The sequence below is a fragment of the Lissotriton helveticus genome, chromosome 12 (genome assembly GCF_964261635.1).
Source record: "Lissotriton helveticus chromosome 12, aLisHel1.1, whole genome shotgun sequence".
NCBI lineage: Eukaryota > Metazoa > Chordata > Amphibia > Caudata > Salamandridae > Lissotriton > Lissotriton helveticus.
The window spans coordinates 303,537,659-303,555,225 of NC_136073.1; the positions used below are offsets into that span (position 1 = coordinate 303,537,659).

General features: G+C 41.6%; 1 protein-coding gene across 2 annotated transcripts in view; it reads left to right on the forward strand.

The window, feature by feature from the left end:
• The window catches only part of LOC144799332 (fatty acyl-CoA hydrolase precursor, medium chain-like), a 395,371-nt gene that overhangs the window by 344,990 nt on the left and 32,814 nt on the right, over positions 1 to 17,567 (forward strand). For both annotated transcript variants that reach the window (XM_078670579.1, XM_078670580.1), the window contains exon 11: positions 8,003 to 8,150. In XM_078670579.1, coding sequence (XP_078526705.1) covers positions 8,003 to 8,150 — 148 coding nt within the window. The remainder of the gene's footprint in view (positions 1 to 8,002; positions 8,151 to 17,567) is intronic.

The window sequence follows — 17,567 nt, forward strand, 5'->3', positions numbered from 1 at the left end:
GTCCTTGTCAGTTGGGGATGCTATTTTACACATTACAGTGTTAGGGAGAGAGCATGGGCACTGGGGCCAGGACAGCAGGCTCCAGTGCACTATCACAGTCATACCCATCAGCATTAGAGCTAAAAGTGGGGGGACCATCCAAAAAAGGCACTTTCCTACATGGACTTTCCATTGTTTCCAGTTTTGAGCGATATCCTGTTTGCTAGTACAAAAATCAAACCTATAAAAGGCTCTCCGTATAGGTTATTTCCCTCATTTTCCTTGATATTAACGAGTGCCAGCTAGAATGTGAGAGAGATGGGAAATACCAAATGTTTTTTTTACCGTTGACCAGATTCCCTGACTTACCCTACACAAACGCACCATATGGATTTTGAGCCATTTGTTTTCCTGACATAGGATGCGGAGTTCAGAAGGCTCTCAGACCATCTGTCACAGCCTGTTTACTTTAATGTAGGTATGTAATATCCTCTACTTGTTTTTGCCTGTGCTTAGTTATTCCTTACTTATAGTTGTTCAAGTCGTCCTCCCTCATTCTGTTCTAGAATATAATACTTGTATTCCGAAATGTTAGGTAATGCTTGAGAATGTTATATGCGGCAGTTACTTCTTTAATGCTGTGTGAATAGGACGTTTCTTTATCCTGTTTTACTTGAAGAATAAATTCCTTCTTACTTCAATCAATTTCCGGTGTGTCTCACCTCATTACAGTGTTGTTGTCAATGCGCTCTTTGAAGGAGGTCCTTTTGGCGGTACAAATGTGTTGGTGGTGTCTGCGGATGGTGCTCTTGTATGCTGTGTTGCTATCTGGTGTCTGTTCATGGTGCCACTTCTTCTCTAGCCTATGGCAGGCCTGTTTGGATGCTTCGAGGTCAGTGGTGGACCAGATGGCTTTTCTGTCGGTGCGTCTGTTCGAGGGCTTTTTGATCGGGTCGAGAGTGTTGGCGCAGTCGTTGATCCATTGCCTGAGGTTGAGGGCAGCGGAGTCGTGTCGGGGTCGGTAGGGTCCATAGGTGGGTTTTGGGCGAGGGTGGTGGCTAGCTGGTCTCCGGTGACTTTGCTCCAGCTGCGCTGGGTGACCCATTGTGTGCGGTGGTGCGTGATGGGCTGAAGATTAAGTGGATGCAACGGTGGTCGATCCAGTGGAGATCGGTGGTGTGGCTGAAGGTGACGTGGTTGCTGGCTGAGAAGATGGGGTCAAACGTGTGTCCGGCGCAGTGGGTGGGGGTAGTGACGAGCTGTTTGAGTCTGAGGTTGGCAAGGTTGTCGAGCAGGGTGGTGGAGTTGCTGGCTTTGGTGTTCTCGAGGTGGAAGTTCAGGTATCTGAGGAGGACGTAGTCTGTGGATGCAAGGGTGTGCGTGCTGATGAAGTCGGGGATGGAGTCGCTGAACTGCGACTGGGGGCCGGGTGGTCTGTAGATGAGGGTTCCTCTGAGGCTGGTGTTGGGATCGGTGTGGATCTGGAAGTGCAGGTGTTCGGTGGTGATAAACGCGTCGTCGGTGCTGGTCTAGATTCTGAGGGTGTTTCTGTGGATGATGGTGATTCCTCCTCCTGTTCCATTGATGCGGACCCTGCGGGTGATCTTGTAGCTGTCAGGGATGGCTATGGCGATGTCGGTGCCGAGGAGGGTGTATCCGTGAGGAAGGCGACGTCTGGGGAGGTGGAGTCGAGTAGGTCCCAGTGTTTGATGGCGTGTTTGCAGGCGGAGCGGGTGTTGAGTAGAAGGCATCAGAGGCTGTTGCGACCTACCCCGGTGGGTGTGGTGGGTGTGGTGGTGGTTTGGAGGCTGGTGTAGCGGCAGTTCTGGCATGCAAAGGGTCCATGTGTTCGCTTGGGGTGGCCTGGAAGCAGGTGTCCGATCAGCCGTCGTTGAGTGCGTGGAGGGTGCTGGCGTCGTAGCGTTTGCGGGGGCCTGGGGGTCTGGCGCAGGGCGCGGTCCAGGCGTGGACGGGCCAGACGGGCTTGCCTTAGGTATGCCAGCGGTACGGCCGCACAGCCACCGCCATAAGAAGGGGAAGAGGGAGGGAGGAGCAGCTGGGAGGCGGGAGCGGGGCGAATTGGCACGCGGGGGGCAGAACGTGCAGGGAACCAAGGGCACAATAAGCAGGGATACAAGGAGAAAACAGAATACAGGCACAATACAATACCACAATAATGTAAGGAATACAAGGAGAAAAAACAAAGTACAGGCAAAAACAGAATACAATACAATGCAATACCAGAATACACCGCTACCTACTGCCCACCACTGGCCACCAGGGATAAGGCGCAGGTGGTAGCCTGCGGGTGGAGGAGGGCCTCGAACAGGCGTCAGAGGCAGCAGCAGCGAGCTGGAAGACACGGGCACAACAGGTGGTGCTGTTGCGGCATGGGGAGCGACCTGCCTGGGACAGGGTCATGGATCGCTCTCCTCACCCTTCAAGAAAATGTTCATTAAACTGAAATAAATGATTCTTAGAGAGAATGTGAAAGAGAGTCCATTTTCAAAGTATCTGGAAGCAGAAATATGCAAAGACACAGGCAACAATCTCAGAGTAGAAGAAAGAATGCTTCCTAAACTAGCACTCCCAGTTTTTTGATATTTATTGTTTAACAATTCTGTGTGTGTGTATTCATATTTAGTTTTGGCCATCTTATCTGTATTTATCCATAATATTTGAGTTTTGTGTACAGCCGAAGTTGTAACTTGTATATATGCAAATATTTAACTGGTAAATGTGCACTTATACTTTGGTGCCTTTCTAAGTTTAGCACATTATAAAGCCAAATATAATAAAATATGATGCCCAAATGAAACTATTAACATTATAACACGAACAAATGTTCGTAAAAGGAAATAACATCCTGCTTTTAGACTCCCGAGGCTGTCAATTTGTACACCTATTGGCTTGAAATACATGAATGATAGCATGGAGAGTCACTCGAAACAAGCCTAATTATCTGTATGGTTCCACTTTTAAAAATAAATACAGACAGACACACTATTTTCTGTTTGTATTTATCTGTAAAAATCGGTAAAAATGTAAAACTGGAAGCCTTATTCATAATCAAGAAAAATGCCATGCTTTTCCAGGCGTATTCTGTAGTGGAGACACTACTTATAAACACGCAAAACTATTCTGTACAATTGCCAAACGCTCTATATTTGACCTGATAATAGTAAATAGGTGATCAACGGTGCTGGAAGCTAAGATGGCTAATTAGGGGGCGATATGCGATAGGGATGGGAAAGGTGCAGAGACTGGGCACAGTTTGGTGCAATTGGGTACAACATTGGGACTAAAATATGAGATATTCTAGCAGGATAGTCATTGTACTAATGATATATATTGGAGTTTAAAAGGAAGGAAGGGTTAAACCTCTGGGCATAGGGACACGGACTGTTTATGGGTAGTGTGAAAAAAGGAAACATACAACTTTGCTTCCAGATTTTATGTAATTCAGAGGGTGACGTGCTACTGTTACCAAAAACACAAATTCCCTATTGCTTTATTTACTTATTAGAGATGGAATGGACCACAATAGTTTAATCCTCTAAATTAGAAACCACAATAACATGCATGGTGATTATGATCAGGGGAATGATACAATATGATGTTTGGATAGCAAAGAGAGATTATGGGAGATGTTCAACTGTTACATATAGCACAGGAGGAAAAGCATTGACAGTATGGAATGTGTATGGTCCTAATATATCATAAAATTGAGATAGAAATAGAAGGAACGCAATCACCATATATTATTGGGGGAGATTGGAATTTAGCATATGTATTATTGGCTGTTCTGCAAAATATATCCCAAATCTTATTACAAATTAAAAGAAATTATAAAAGGGCTAGGAACATTCTGAACTTGTTAGACCCTTATAGGAAGTTAAGTCAGATAACAGTTATTGTTTCAAAGAAATACAATTCATATGTCCAAATTGATTATGTTTTAGTCTTATCATAACTATTTGATGTAAAATTTAAAAAAAAACTGGTATTCTGCCTTGTCCCATATCTGATCACAGCATGGTAATAATGTATATCAGTGCCCCGTCCAGTGCTTAATTTGCGCCGGTGTTTGCCAGGGCTCAGAACTTAGCCTCTCCACTTATTCATGACGGCTTACCACATGGTGTCTCTGGATGCCTATTTTTGAGCCGGAACATACGAAGATTGTTTAAAAGTTCAATATACCTTTTTATTTAAAAACAAAAACAACAATACCAGTGTGTTCCAGGCCATTCTTATCTCTTTGTACTCCCTGGAGTACTCCAAGTCTGCACATTTGTATGAATGTGAATCCCTAGTAGGTAGTGTTTGTACTCGCTTTTGACAGTGATGGGGAGCAAATCATTGGGGCAAGCTTCAGTGGCTGAATGAGAAATATTTGGCACTTATTTCTGTTCAAATAAATTAATAACAGACCCTATCAATTTCTCATGGCTCCAGTTTGTCGACCTTTAATAATGATGAAATACATTGAAGATATTACATTTCTTAGCTAAATTAAACCCAAATCACAAGAATATTTCAAAGTCTCAAATCCACACATATTTTCCAGATGTGGTGTGTATTTAAACATATATCATGAGCATTATAATAAAATACAATAGGATTTGTTTTGAAGAGGCCACAAACCCACAGATCAGAAAGAGGAGACTGATAATATATAATACACCAGCGTAGAACAAATGACTGAAGTTCAGGAGAAAAAAACTGTGGAAATTTGCCAAGAATGCTGGATGGAATACAGTCCAGCAAGAAAAATGATATAAGCTGAATGCGGAAAGCCTGGAACTACAATATATTTTATAGAAATCATCTGAAAGTTATAAAAGATTAAGGGAAAAAATGCAACATGGTAGCAGCAATTAAAAGATGTCATACGGTACTAAAAGCTATTTGGCTCATCTGAATTAAAAAAGAGCGATGACTATGATTATTTAAAGACTATATGGAACACCTAACGCTGCAGTTTTCAACAGCTTTCACACAAGATGAGCTATTAGCTCCTATCTCCCTGGAGGAATTATACAATGTTTAAAGAGTTAGAAAACATCTGGCCTGGGTGTTCTTCCAGCAAATATAAAGCAATAATTATCAGCATTTTGTGCTTCATATAAAATTTATTTCATAGCGTGTGCTGAAACGCCAAATGTGTCTCAGCGCGCACAGTGATTTTTTAAAATTTATTTATTTAATTACATTACTTTGGTCGGCCGTGAGCCAGAGTTAACTACCCCCCCCCCACCCTGCCCCTTCGCAGCCCCACCCCACGGCACTCCCTCCACGGGCTGCTACAGCAGGATTAAATATAAAAATGGTAAGTTTACTTTGGCTTTTTTTCTTATTCTATTATCATAAAATACATGTTTGTGGGATCCAGGTGATTAAATGCATTTGCCAAAAAAGTGCATAGAATATCTCAAAGAAAATTATTCAGAGATATTGATGAAAAAATTCTGAGATGCTTTTTTATGTGCCACTACATACATGCAAGGCAAATCAATGTTTGTATTTATCTGACCTTATGTATGCTATTCAACCTAGCACATATTTAAACAAGTTTTAACCAAAATAGTTTCTTAAAACTTCCATTTAAAATAATACAGGAACTTACACATCCACGAGGAAATATCAAAAGGTAGTTAACATTTCCAAAATATTACGTCAACACCACACTTTGGGTCAGTTAGGTTTTTCATTATTACAAATCTCTATAAAGTGCACTCGTTGAAAAATATGCAGTGCAAATGACAGATGGTGGATGATTCAGGCATAATTACAAAAATTTGATCAGCAGAGAACAGAAAATACAGATTTTTCCTGTTTGCTATATTACAAGAAGAAGGCAAAATGTGGTGGCTGTAAAACACATGAAGGAGATAGTCTTCCCAACCGCTTATTTGGTAAAGTTATATGCACTTCTGAATATCATTCCCATAGTATTTATCAACTCTGTAACAAGTGAAGGCATGATAATGGCCCAAGCCCTAACTACAATTTGTAATTCTCAGATTGCAGATGCAGAAGAACAAGTATAGACTATGGTAATTTATTTTATTGATATCACTGTCGCTTGTACTAAATACTATTGACTTCATTTTTTCATTCTCCATTATGTTTACTACAATCCAAAAACATTTTCAAAACTATACTCTGGAGCATCACATTTCTGCCTCAGGTATAGGGACAGCAGTGTGGGCCACCTGCATTTATTTAATTTGTATCCAAGTTTATCACCTTAATCGTCACAGATATCATGCTTCTTTAGCAATGCCCTAAGAGAAGATACACATCTGAATTCATCGCTAGCACTGTTTTCCTTCACTGTATCAATTATCCAATGTTTATTCATATGAATCTGTGCATGATCACTGCCATAGATGGATTAATGATCGTAAGAATATGGGCAGAAAGTGTATTGCAACTAATTTTAAGATATGGTGGTAAGAAATTAAACAGATAACTGAAGGGGAAAACGTAACTCTACAAAAACATCAGAGCAAAGAGTACATTGAAATTAGAACTTATTTTTTTAAATAGAAGGTGGCGGAAAAATAAGTATTATTTATTATTCAGGGTTCTAGTGTTACAATGATATGAGGGACAAACTAACCATAGTATATATACTCTGTTCCTAACTGACACACTGACAATAAATGTGATAGGAAAAATGGTCATTGGCAGCATTTAGTATGTTAACTAAAATTGTGTGCTTTTCTACTCTTTGGATCTATATATTCTTTATGTCCATCTAGTTTTTTTTGGAGGATTCTTTTATCTAGGATCTTACTAACTTTTTGTGAGTGGCTCAGAGACTCGTCAATCTAGATTCTTATAATTCGGTGAAGAATCACAAAGGACTGAGATTCAGTTGCTAATTTATACTAATTGGGTACTCTTATTTCATGTCATACATTTTTCTATGACTTTTTGAAACCCTTAAAAAAGGAAGAAAAATATGCATTCTCATTCTGACATCCTTTCACTTGCACTAGCAAATGCCTTTTTTGTCTTTCTCTGTCTCATGTGGAAAAATCATATAACCTACACTCTCAGAACATCTGGTGGGTTCTGGGTGTTTTTCACACACAGTTTGCAAACTGACTCAGGCTTTTATTGAAACTCCAGTGAGGAACACAAAATGTGCTTGAAAACCGTGGAGACGGCCTATAAAATCATACAAATGTATGTCTTTGTGATTGGGCTTCACTTTCCTCATTGTTCACCCATGCAACTCCACAGCAAATGGTTATATTCTCACCACTAACCTTAAACATCTACCTACAGATACAGAAAATCAGACATGGTTGAATATTTTTCGCAGTATTCATATGTGGATGCATATGTCAGTGGTTCATGATTCTATTAACAAAATCTGCCATTGGCACCAGCAGGTGACACTTCATGAGCTCCTAAATTGATCTTAGAGGCACAGAATCGTTTGGGAATGAAACTTAAATCACTAAAGGAGGGACTGTAAAATGTGTGACTAGGTGGTATATAGAACCAAAACAAATGATGGCAACATATCTTTCCCAAATCAACAATCTCTATATCATTCCTGAATCGTTATTGTTCCAGGATTACATCAGTCTTAAAATTGCTCAATCAACAAAAGATAGCCCTATTTTATGAGTATTTTGTCCTTGCTTAAGAAAATGTTAAGGCAGCTTCTCTAAAGGGTGTAATTTCTGAATCAAGACAGTTTTAGGAATATTTTATGCCATGGAAAAACATTAATACATCTGTCCTGTAGTTATTGACTAGTCTCAACATGTTTCAACAAATATTAACTTTATTTAATTATTGAATTAGTAGAGACATTGATATTCGATTTCCTCTGCACACATATTATTTCTACAAACTAAACATTCAAGTACATGTTCAAGTGTACTAAAGCTCACACAAACAAAAAAATTCTGTGTGTATTTCTCCAAAGAGAATTGAACGTTTTCAGACTCATTGGCTGTCTTAACCACAAAGTGTCCCTTTGTTCCCATCTTTACAGGGCTCAATGGCAGAATCTATTCATTTATTAGTTGATGAATATCTGGGTAACGCGCAAGATCCCATCATAATCAGAGACTCTTACTTTGAGATGCTCGCAGATATGACGTTTGTTATACCAGGGTTAAAAACAGCCAGGCATCACAGAGGTAAGTCTGCAGATGATACAGCATATATCAAAAATCTAGAACTCAATAACAATGTATACAACTGTTGCATTCTAATCAACAAATGTTCTTGTGTTAGATAAGCCTTCTATCTAGTAAGATACTTTTCAAAATGTAGGTCATACACTGACTTTGATAAGATTAGACTTATGTAAAAGTAAACAAGAAACAGTACAGGTATACTCTCTGAATTATTCACCCAATTGACAATAAGGTGGTTACATACAGTTTTGCAAGCAACACACCAAAGCTTTGGGAAAGAACATGGCAGCATGACCTGAAGGTAGATCCTTAAAATAGGGTCCCTCTCCCGGCCTTACATAACTAATCTCTCATATACACACTGAGCGGTCTGCCATCATGTGGGGTACTCCAACTCGTTTCTGTAAAAGACCATCATGGTTTCAATCATGGGAGAGGAGTTGGCCTAACGGCTAGGACGCTCGACCTCGGATCTGGGTTCGAGTCTCGGAAACATTGCTAAACATCCTGTGATTCTGGGCAAATCGCTTAATCTCCTCGTGCCTAAAAAAATGAATGTGTGTCCTCATGTAACGTAACTGGTCCTATGAAAAGCGCTCTGATACCCGATTCGGATCAAGTTCGCGCTATATAAAACTCTGCCCCCAATTATTTTTTTTTTAAAAGACCAGGATAGGAAGGCCATCCGCTGGGGACATTATGAGGCAATGACATTGGAGGTGCCAGTGTTAATTAGGTGACATCTCTGAAATCCTTCCTCTTCCGTGTAACTTCCAAAGACAGCCTCATGGCAGGGTTCCATCTCAGGTTCTCACAATAAAAATGTCCCCACGCCCAAGAAGATCTCTCTCAAGAGACAGTCATTAATTTTTCTGCCCAGAGCACCAAGGATTAGCTGGCAGTGCTGTACACTAATGATGCCTGTCCGAGGTACTGTCTTTAATTGGTCAGCCACACTGATGCACTTCCCTTTGGCACAAAGTTCATCATAATACAGTCCTCTATGGCAGGAGCTGGTAGTGGCTCTGCCAACAAAGACACTGCATTTCTCACACTCAAATGAGGTTCATTTTTTAGCAGATGTCTGCCTTTCCCCCAAATTATCCCTTAGAATATTACTTAAGCATTTGGGCGGTACTCTGTGGGTGACATTTGGCATGAACATGTGGTTTCAGGACTCATTCACTGTGAGTATAATTAGACTAGGGAGTGTCAGATCTTCAGAGTGCAGCTTGGGTAAAATGGTTCTGGTGTAAGTGCCTAAAAGAGTGTTTTCACTGGTCTCCCAGATGAAAAGCAAACCACTGCCAAGCGGCTAAGCAGCAGTTGTAACCCTGTGTACATATTCCATCCAAAGGTTCACATTTTACAGAGAGCGGTCCTGAAAAGTCTCTAACATATGGTGTCCCTAGCAATAAAAAAATTACTTTTACTTCATGAGGAGAATGGATTTTCCGGTGAGATGTCGTATGCAGAATTAAGGGAGGGGTATTTACATGAAAGCAGACTTAAAGAATCCAGACGAAGGTAGAGAACATGGGCTTCTAGAGCAGGCTGAATGAGGAGGTAGGTGATTGCTAACCTCGACTTCAGGCTATGGAGTAACAGCTGCGCCTCATGTACCCTTCTGTTCTGTTGTTCCCACTGGAGTCCTCTCATAAATGACACAAGGCCCTCTTATCAGCTCCTATCACAGGAATGACTGTTGCAGCGAAGCCAATAACTGCATAAGGAGGGCTGCGTACAGCATTCAATACTGATCTTACCTCAGGGTGCACCTGCGCCTTGGGTCATTTATCAGTGTGATGGGAGGGGTGCACCCAATAAGGGGAACCAGTCAGAGCCTAACACCCTGCCATATTTTCTTTTAAATCAAAATATTAGGCATTATCGTATTTGGGATTATTTCAGAAAAGTGCCTTTGCAGGTTGGGCTGCCATCCTAGAATAGCACGGGGTCCTATCATTTAGGGAGGTATTATACCAAGGCATTGTTGTAAGAATATCATCTAACATACCTTTGGGGGATATTAGCAAGAACTTGCGATAATCGTACTTAGCGTGATTATTTTAATCGCTTAACCTGCGTTGCTAATAGGGGGAAGTTGTGTTAGCGACTGTTTTCAGTTGCTTCTAGTTGGGATCGCCTACCTTGCATGTCATTAGCGATAATCATCGCTGGCATGCAAGGCGATGGGAAAACCGGCCGCTATCGCCAGACAGCTGTCGCTAACGCCTGTTAGCGACAGCTTGCTGATAGGACGATAAAAAAATTGCCGCTTTAGCAGCAAATAGTGCCGCTACAGCGGCAATAAAGCCCTTGCTAATTTGCCCGTTTATTCTCCTAAATATTGTCGGCAGAAACATCGTCCCATTGGAGTTAATGATAGAAAGCGCATACCCAATGTGACAATATTTTTGTAATGTTATTTAGGACTTGAAATTTAAGCCAGGCGGTACTTCTCAATACAACATTCTTTGAGGGAAGTTTGAACGGAGCTGCATCAGAGGTTTCCTGCAGACTCTCTATTGCGTCTTGGGCTGAATGGTAGAATGTAGCTGGGTTGCTGGAGCCTAGTAGTCACTCCTTCTGACCAGGGAGTGGTGGCAGAAATGAGCCACCTTCCCCATGACCCGTCCTGGAGAGTAAAATGCAAAAGCCTCTGTCTTACTGGCTATGATTGTTTGTAGAAAGCTTGCCCCAAGGACAGAGGTGTCCCCTTCTGCAATTGAAGTGGAAGCCCCTCTGGAAGGTGAGATAGGGCATGCAGCGGGCTCATCACAAAATAAGACGCTCCATTCAAAAATGAAATATACTACAAGGGTTCCAATTGGGTGAATGTTCAAACATTAATTAAGAAAGTATCAGTCAAAGAGCAAAAGCAAATTAACTGAGATGAACAAAAGAAGGTACCCAACAATTAGGTTTTAATGAAGCATATTATATTGACTTTTCTCAACGATCAAAAATACACACAGTATAGAATTGTAGTGATAAAGTGCCCAGTGCTCACATGGCCACACAGTGAGTACACATGTAAAAGAGAAGAACAACAATGGAACATTTTTTTTTTAATTAGCAAATGCAACAATTCCAAGGGTATCAATCCATTCCAATTGTCGGAAGTGCCGAGAGCGTTTCAACGCAAAAGAATGAGAGGGTCGTCATCAGAACAAGGCAAATTAAATGAGCGCGGACGTAATTTATCACTTACAGAAATTAAACGAATTAAAAACACTGGGGCGAGGCCTGTACATAAATTATGCCCGTAGAAAACTGGTTCTATTATTCATCTCTGGATTGCCAATAATGAAACCTCATATAAATTAGTCTGTGAGGTTCGGTGGTGCTGCCTCAATTCATGCAGCCAACAGGCACACTAGGGGTTTGTGAGGAAAATGGCACACTTTATTTTAAATTTTACCTAAAAACAAAGCATATTCACCTTGCTTGGACTTAAAAATGTATCCGATAGGAAGAACAAGCAGCACCTTTCATCTCTCCGAGGTATTATAATATAAATGCAGTGAACCCCCTCCCAGGTAATGAGACGAGGTCCGATTGTGGTCAAGGTCGGCCCCTACCACCTTTTTGACCCTCATGGTCGCCTCAACTGCCTTCAATCATTGGGCGTTCGTAAATTTTCAAACGTCGCGCCCAATCGTGGCGCGTCCTTTCAGTGGGATTTTTGCCCCTGCCGCTTCCGGTGGTCCAACCACTGATAGGGGTTCCCTGCAAACCCCTTTCTTGTCCGGCTTCGCCTCCCTGGCCCACATCACAACTCTTCATAGTGGGCTAGGTTTGTTCAATGTCACTGTTTCCCAGAGAAGGACATTCATTAAATTATCTATAATAAAAGTGCACGTGAGGCAGCAATTAAAAATGATTTTGTTCAATCGTCCGATTACACAGAGCAGCCATTATTTTTTTTCGTCGACCTGTTAATCTGTAATTGGAAGCGCCTCCGACTGGAGCAAGTCAATTTAGCAAACACTAGAGTGTCCATGCAAAGCACCACAGCAAGCCACCTTGTTGGGCTGCACTGTGTGAAAGGAAAAGGGCAGAAATGTGCTTTATTTGCCATTATACAGCCCATTCCCGTATTTTCCTAGTGCTGGAGCACTTTTAGCTGCCTTGCAGCAATGCAGGAACCCCTTTGTCATGTTGCAATGGTGACTGTGTTGCAGACAGGATTGCTTTTGTGCAGGAAGGGACACCTTCCTGCACAAAAACAATCCTCAGAGGCATTTTCGTCTTTCAAAGTGTGCTGCAGAATGTAGCACACATGGAAAGAGGAACCAAGGAGAAATAAAGACATTTCTCCTTGCTGCACCTGTGGTGGGGCGGCGTACAATTCTGACGCATACTCGGGGCTACCCATGTTGATAAATCTGGAAATGAGTCAAAATCCAGGGGTGAATGCGTGGGAACACCCATGCTCCACCCATGGCACAATTCCAGTTGCAGAGTAATGCAAGGCAGAGACATGCGCTTCCTTCCGTTACTCTAGATTCATCAAGTCACTGGCTTGATAAACCTCCTTTTGGTTTTGCGTCCCTTTGCACAGCGAGAGGGCAACTCAAATCCTTGATAAATATGTCCCTAGCTGTGGAATGGAATAATGCGGTCTTGTAGGTTTGACTGTCTGTCTATTTTCGTTTTGGGAGATACATTGAAGGAATGAATGAAACACCTGAAAGTTGCAAACGATCACGGTAGGGCATCCTGGTGCTGAAAATGTGACAAAGACAGGAAACTCAGCTTTCCTTTTGAAACTGAACATTATATTTTAACTGATGGATATGGAAAGTGCAAGAAAGAAATAATTGCACCTAAGGTGGCAAAAAGAAGAATACCTAGGAAGCAATTCCTGAACAAAAGTTTGGTTTGCAAAGTGGGCAGCTTTGTGGCAGACAGTCGTGACTCTCGCAGGTAAGCGCGGTGTTTGGGAAGACAACAGATGATGGAATAGGATTTATTTATTTTCCCTATTCCATCATCTGTCGGCTACCCTCCCTCCCGCTCCCCGCTCCAAACCCCCCCCCCCCCACCGCGCTTACCTGCTGGTGCCAGAGACATAAACCTTGAAAGCTCTCACCCACTCAAGGGTTGCATGCTTCATCAAAGGGCCCGCCTCCCGTTGGTAATGGGAGTAAAGTATGCCACCGCTGCGCAGGTGAGGGCTTTCATCCATAAGGAATATGATCATAGAACATTGGTCATGATGTCATGAAACTACCGATTCCGCTTCCCTTTTAAACCATAACCCAAGGGACTTTATTGTTTGTGATTGATTGAAGAGGGGTGTACCCTGTTGGCTTTTGCATCCCTTAATTCCTCCCTTATTGATATACAATAACAGCATCCATTAAATTGCATCTTTTGCTGTGTGTATGCCTCTCCTAAAATGTTGTCTTCAAATTACACCACCATGGTGTTGTACTGCAAAAAATAATAGAGCCATGGAGCTACACTTACCAATAGCCCCCCCCCATTACCAAATACCAATAATCAGTCAGTTGGCAGTGAAGAAGGGTCAATCATTTATTATACAAAGTACTCTGCGCAGAGGAGCCTCTCCCATCCTCACCCCTCGAGGTGCGCGGAGAAGACTGCTGGCTTACAGTCAAAACCAGACAGATATACTTTCAGTGAACACATGAAATCACCACATATGGAAAGTTACAAGTTGGTTCAGAGTGAAGGAAGGACCATATACGGCACACATGATTAGTTCAAAGCTTAGCTATTCAGTACTGGGCAGCTCAGGAAGGGTGACTCCCTTTTGGTTCTCAGGCACGAGAGTCTGCAAGAATGTGTTCATCCCACACTAAATGCAGATGTAACCTTGAGTTTCGCAAGTTAGAATCAATGGTCCATTCATAGCCCAGGCCAACCTTTTAGACTCTCCCTTTACACAGTGACAGGTCACGTGTTTTCCTAGCAAGAGCAAGAGGTACGGGGAAATGAAACCAACATGGAGTTTCTTCAGAAAAGGCCCGATTCTCAATGTATACATAATTCGAGTATATTTACAAATGGAGGGGTTAACCTAAAATAGTATGCTAATATATGGGATACAAAGCACTCTCAGTTCTGCCCAGCTCGTTATAGCAAGGTCGAGAGGGTGACTCCCTTCTGCTAACTCCGAGAGAGTCGTTACAGCACCTCCTGGAATGTGCTTATCCAGCCTACCCCCACCTACAACCTTGACAGGCCTAACGTGCAGAAGCAGCAGTTGGCTACAATTATACTGTTTCTCAGGGGAACTACATCAGCTGAATGTAATGGTAGGGTTTCACAAGTGTTGTGAGCGGGCTAGGCCACAAAATGGCGTCAGTAAAGCCAAGCAGAGTAAGATATGATCAGATGCTAATGAGTATAATAAGGTGTATACTAATCCCTATGTTATTACATAGTACGTGCATATTAGTGTTCTAGGTCCCTATATTGGCTGAATAGGTACATCACGCTAATTACTAATAATGTCTACTTGCCTTCCTAGGCCTAAACTAAATTCTGGTTCCTCAAACCCTCCTTTTAGCGTGATGTAGCTAACTAATCAGGGACTAATCCTGGAAGACTTCCTCATTAATAGCCATTAACTCACGGATCTCCTGTTGGAGTATCTGAGACTTAGAAGGGGTATGAGATGGGACGATCATAGCTGTTTTTTTGATAGCACAATAAGAGCAACAAGCTGGACCACATCGCATACAATAGGCAACCGGTGAAGAATATGCCTGCAGAAGGTGAGATCACCACTACCTTGCACAAAACCGTTTTTCGTTTGTTTAATCAGCTCACTAAAAGCGAAAGATTTTTCATAAGAAAAATACAAATTGAGGCCTAAGACCTAAGTCGACTATTGGATGACATGTATGAAATGATATGTCCTGCTTGATTATACACAGATATTCGGATACATATTCTAATAATGACATTTTCTTAATATATATGTCTGATTCAACTGAATACACATGTTATTACACAAAAACACTGACTTGCTAATGGGAAACATTTTGCTCAATGGAAAGAACCAGAGTACTCAGCGATGTTGAACCATTGGAAACCCTACACTTCAGTTTCTTATCTAGCCAGAACACCTTCATTACATTCAGGCAAGCACTTAGATGCATGATACCTTTTTCTCGGTCATCTCTCAGAATCTAACTCTAATGCAGATGCACTGTACTTCAAGGACATCTTTATTACATAATTACTTAACTTGGAGGGTAGTAAATATATATATACTACCAAAATTAGGCCTCTCAACCTATACACATGTAGCAAAAATAAAGACAAGACCAGATCATCCTTTGCTAATCAAAAAGGAGAAGCAATCCATGGGCCCTACAGCTAGTAGAGACTATCATTACTACATCTGTGTCAGACCTTGTGTGGTATCAAATGGATCATTAAGATTTATCTAGCATCTACTTAAATTGTACTGAAATCGCTTGTGCAAGCTACTATGCCCAGAGTCCGTTCAAAGCCTCTCTGGTAGGCTTCTATCGTCCATCAAATTTTCTTCCTCCGCGTTGGGCCTATCGATTCAGGCCTTTCCATGAAAATAGTTCTTCTTAGTATCCGTTGGAGTGCCCTCCTGGCAAACACTCACAGCTCACTCGAAAGTCTCAATGTCTCTAGGCAGTGCACCAATATCTTTCCTCTGCCGCAGGCACTACAGATACCATGCTCTTCGGTGGTCATGGGCGCAGATCACATCGTGCAGACCCAGGTAATGTTAATCAGGAAAGAGCAACAGGCTGTCGCATACAGCAACACTCTCAGGCTCCAACACTTGTTATTCAGTGTCAGAGGACACTCGGGCTGCTCTTTCATTCTAATTTTTCTTTCAACATGGGTATCACAAATATAGTGCTGCGTGCCAATTTCAGATCCTCCGGTGCACTGCCCTTCTGTTGGAACAAAGGAAAGGAAAGGTGTGGCCAAAACTTAGGCCAAGGGGTCAAGGGACCGCGCGCTGTCAGAGGATACTAGCACATGACAGTTAGAAAACTGAAGCTTCAAATCATCAACAACAGGTATTCTCTTTCTTTCGCTCCTTTGCACTTGTTCTGTAACAAACAGAGAAGCAGCTCCTCCTTCTTCTCTGACATCCAACGCCGTCTGATGGAGCAAGCACAATACTTTGGAGATGCCATTGATGAAGCGCTGGTGATCTCTGTCCAGCTTTGCTACTTTCTGGGTGCTGGGACTGTAGGTCCAAGACGTCCGCCCCTCATCTGTAGCTGTCACTGATGGGAATTTAGAACTCATTGTTATCACCGGTCTGCAGGGTTTTATGATTCAGATCCCGCAGAACCTAGTGATGTAGGAAATGTGACACAATTGTTCTGTTTCTTCAAATGAATGTAAACACAATTCATTGTCATTTATTAATGTGACTGCAAACAGGTGGTCTGCAATCTTCGAGGGAGTGGCCAGTCACCATGGGACTACTGTAATCTAGAATGCACTGTCATTTTCATAGGATACAAAGGCAAAAGGCAGTACCTCTAGTCTCTTCAATTGGGTGTTCTTTAATATTTTCACTGATTTCAGCAGGAAAGATCTAAAACTGCAGCTTCTAATTAGGACTGTGAGGTTATTTACACAGACTAGCTAATAAAGAACTAGCAATCAAAACAAAACATGAGAAAAGGAGAGAGCAACATTCATATTACCCAGCCTTAATTTGTACGGGAGCTAGGTGGAGCTAGCCCCCTTCCTCCAGTTGACAGGAGGACATCTGAAACAGCTTTCACATCTGTCAACACTATCAATCCTGGTGTGTAGCAACTGGGCATAAACAAAGTTACAGAGGAATTTTGAAAGGGCTAGAACTCCCTTTAGTAAATGTACAAATTTCATTGCCTCAATTTACAAGCATGAGGGCTGTATAAATATGGCAAAGCTGATCTGTTAATCAAAGTTCACATATACAATGTATACCTAAATGTATGCATTGACTGAAACCTAAGGCAGATCAAAACTGCTCTGAATACACAATTTGTTGTTTATTTTGGTGCCTAATTTCGACTTTGCTATTTGGGACACTTAAAAATGAATATCCTAAACATGTTTTACATATTAAACATCCTCAGAATGTTTTCTACTAACTGCAGAGATTGGACATGAGATATATCTCAAGTAGATCCTTAGAAAAATGACTTTTGTACGCCTGCGCTGAGTGAAATTTCCATACGCAAATGTCCTCATTATGTGACACCATAACTCAAACAAAATTTTAATGCTAGGAGGTCATAGGATGAGTACTAGGCTTCATAAATATTAAAAAACGATTTTAAAAGCACTTATTTAAAAATAAAAAAATTGTCATAATTAATAACTATTTGATAAAACCAATCATTTTTGATAATTCCACATATAAAGGCAAGCTATATCCCTAGC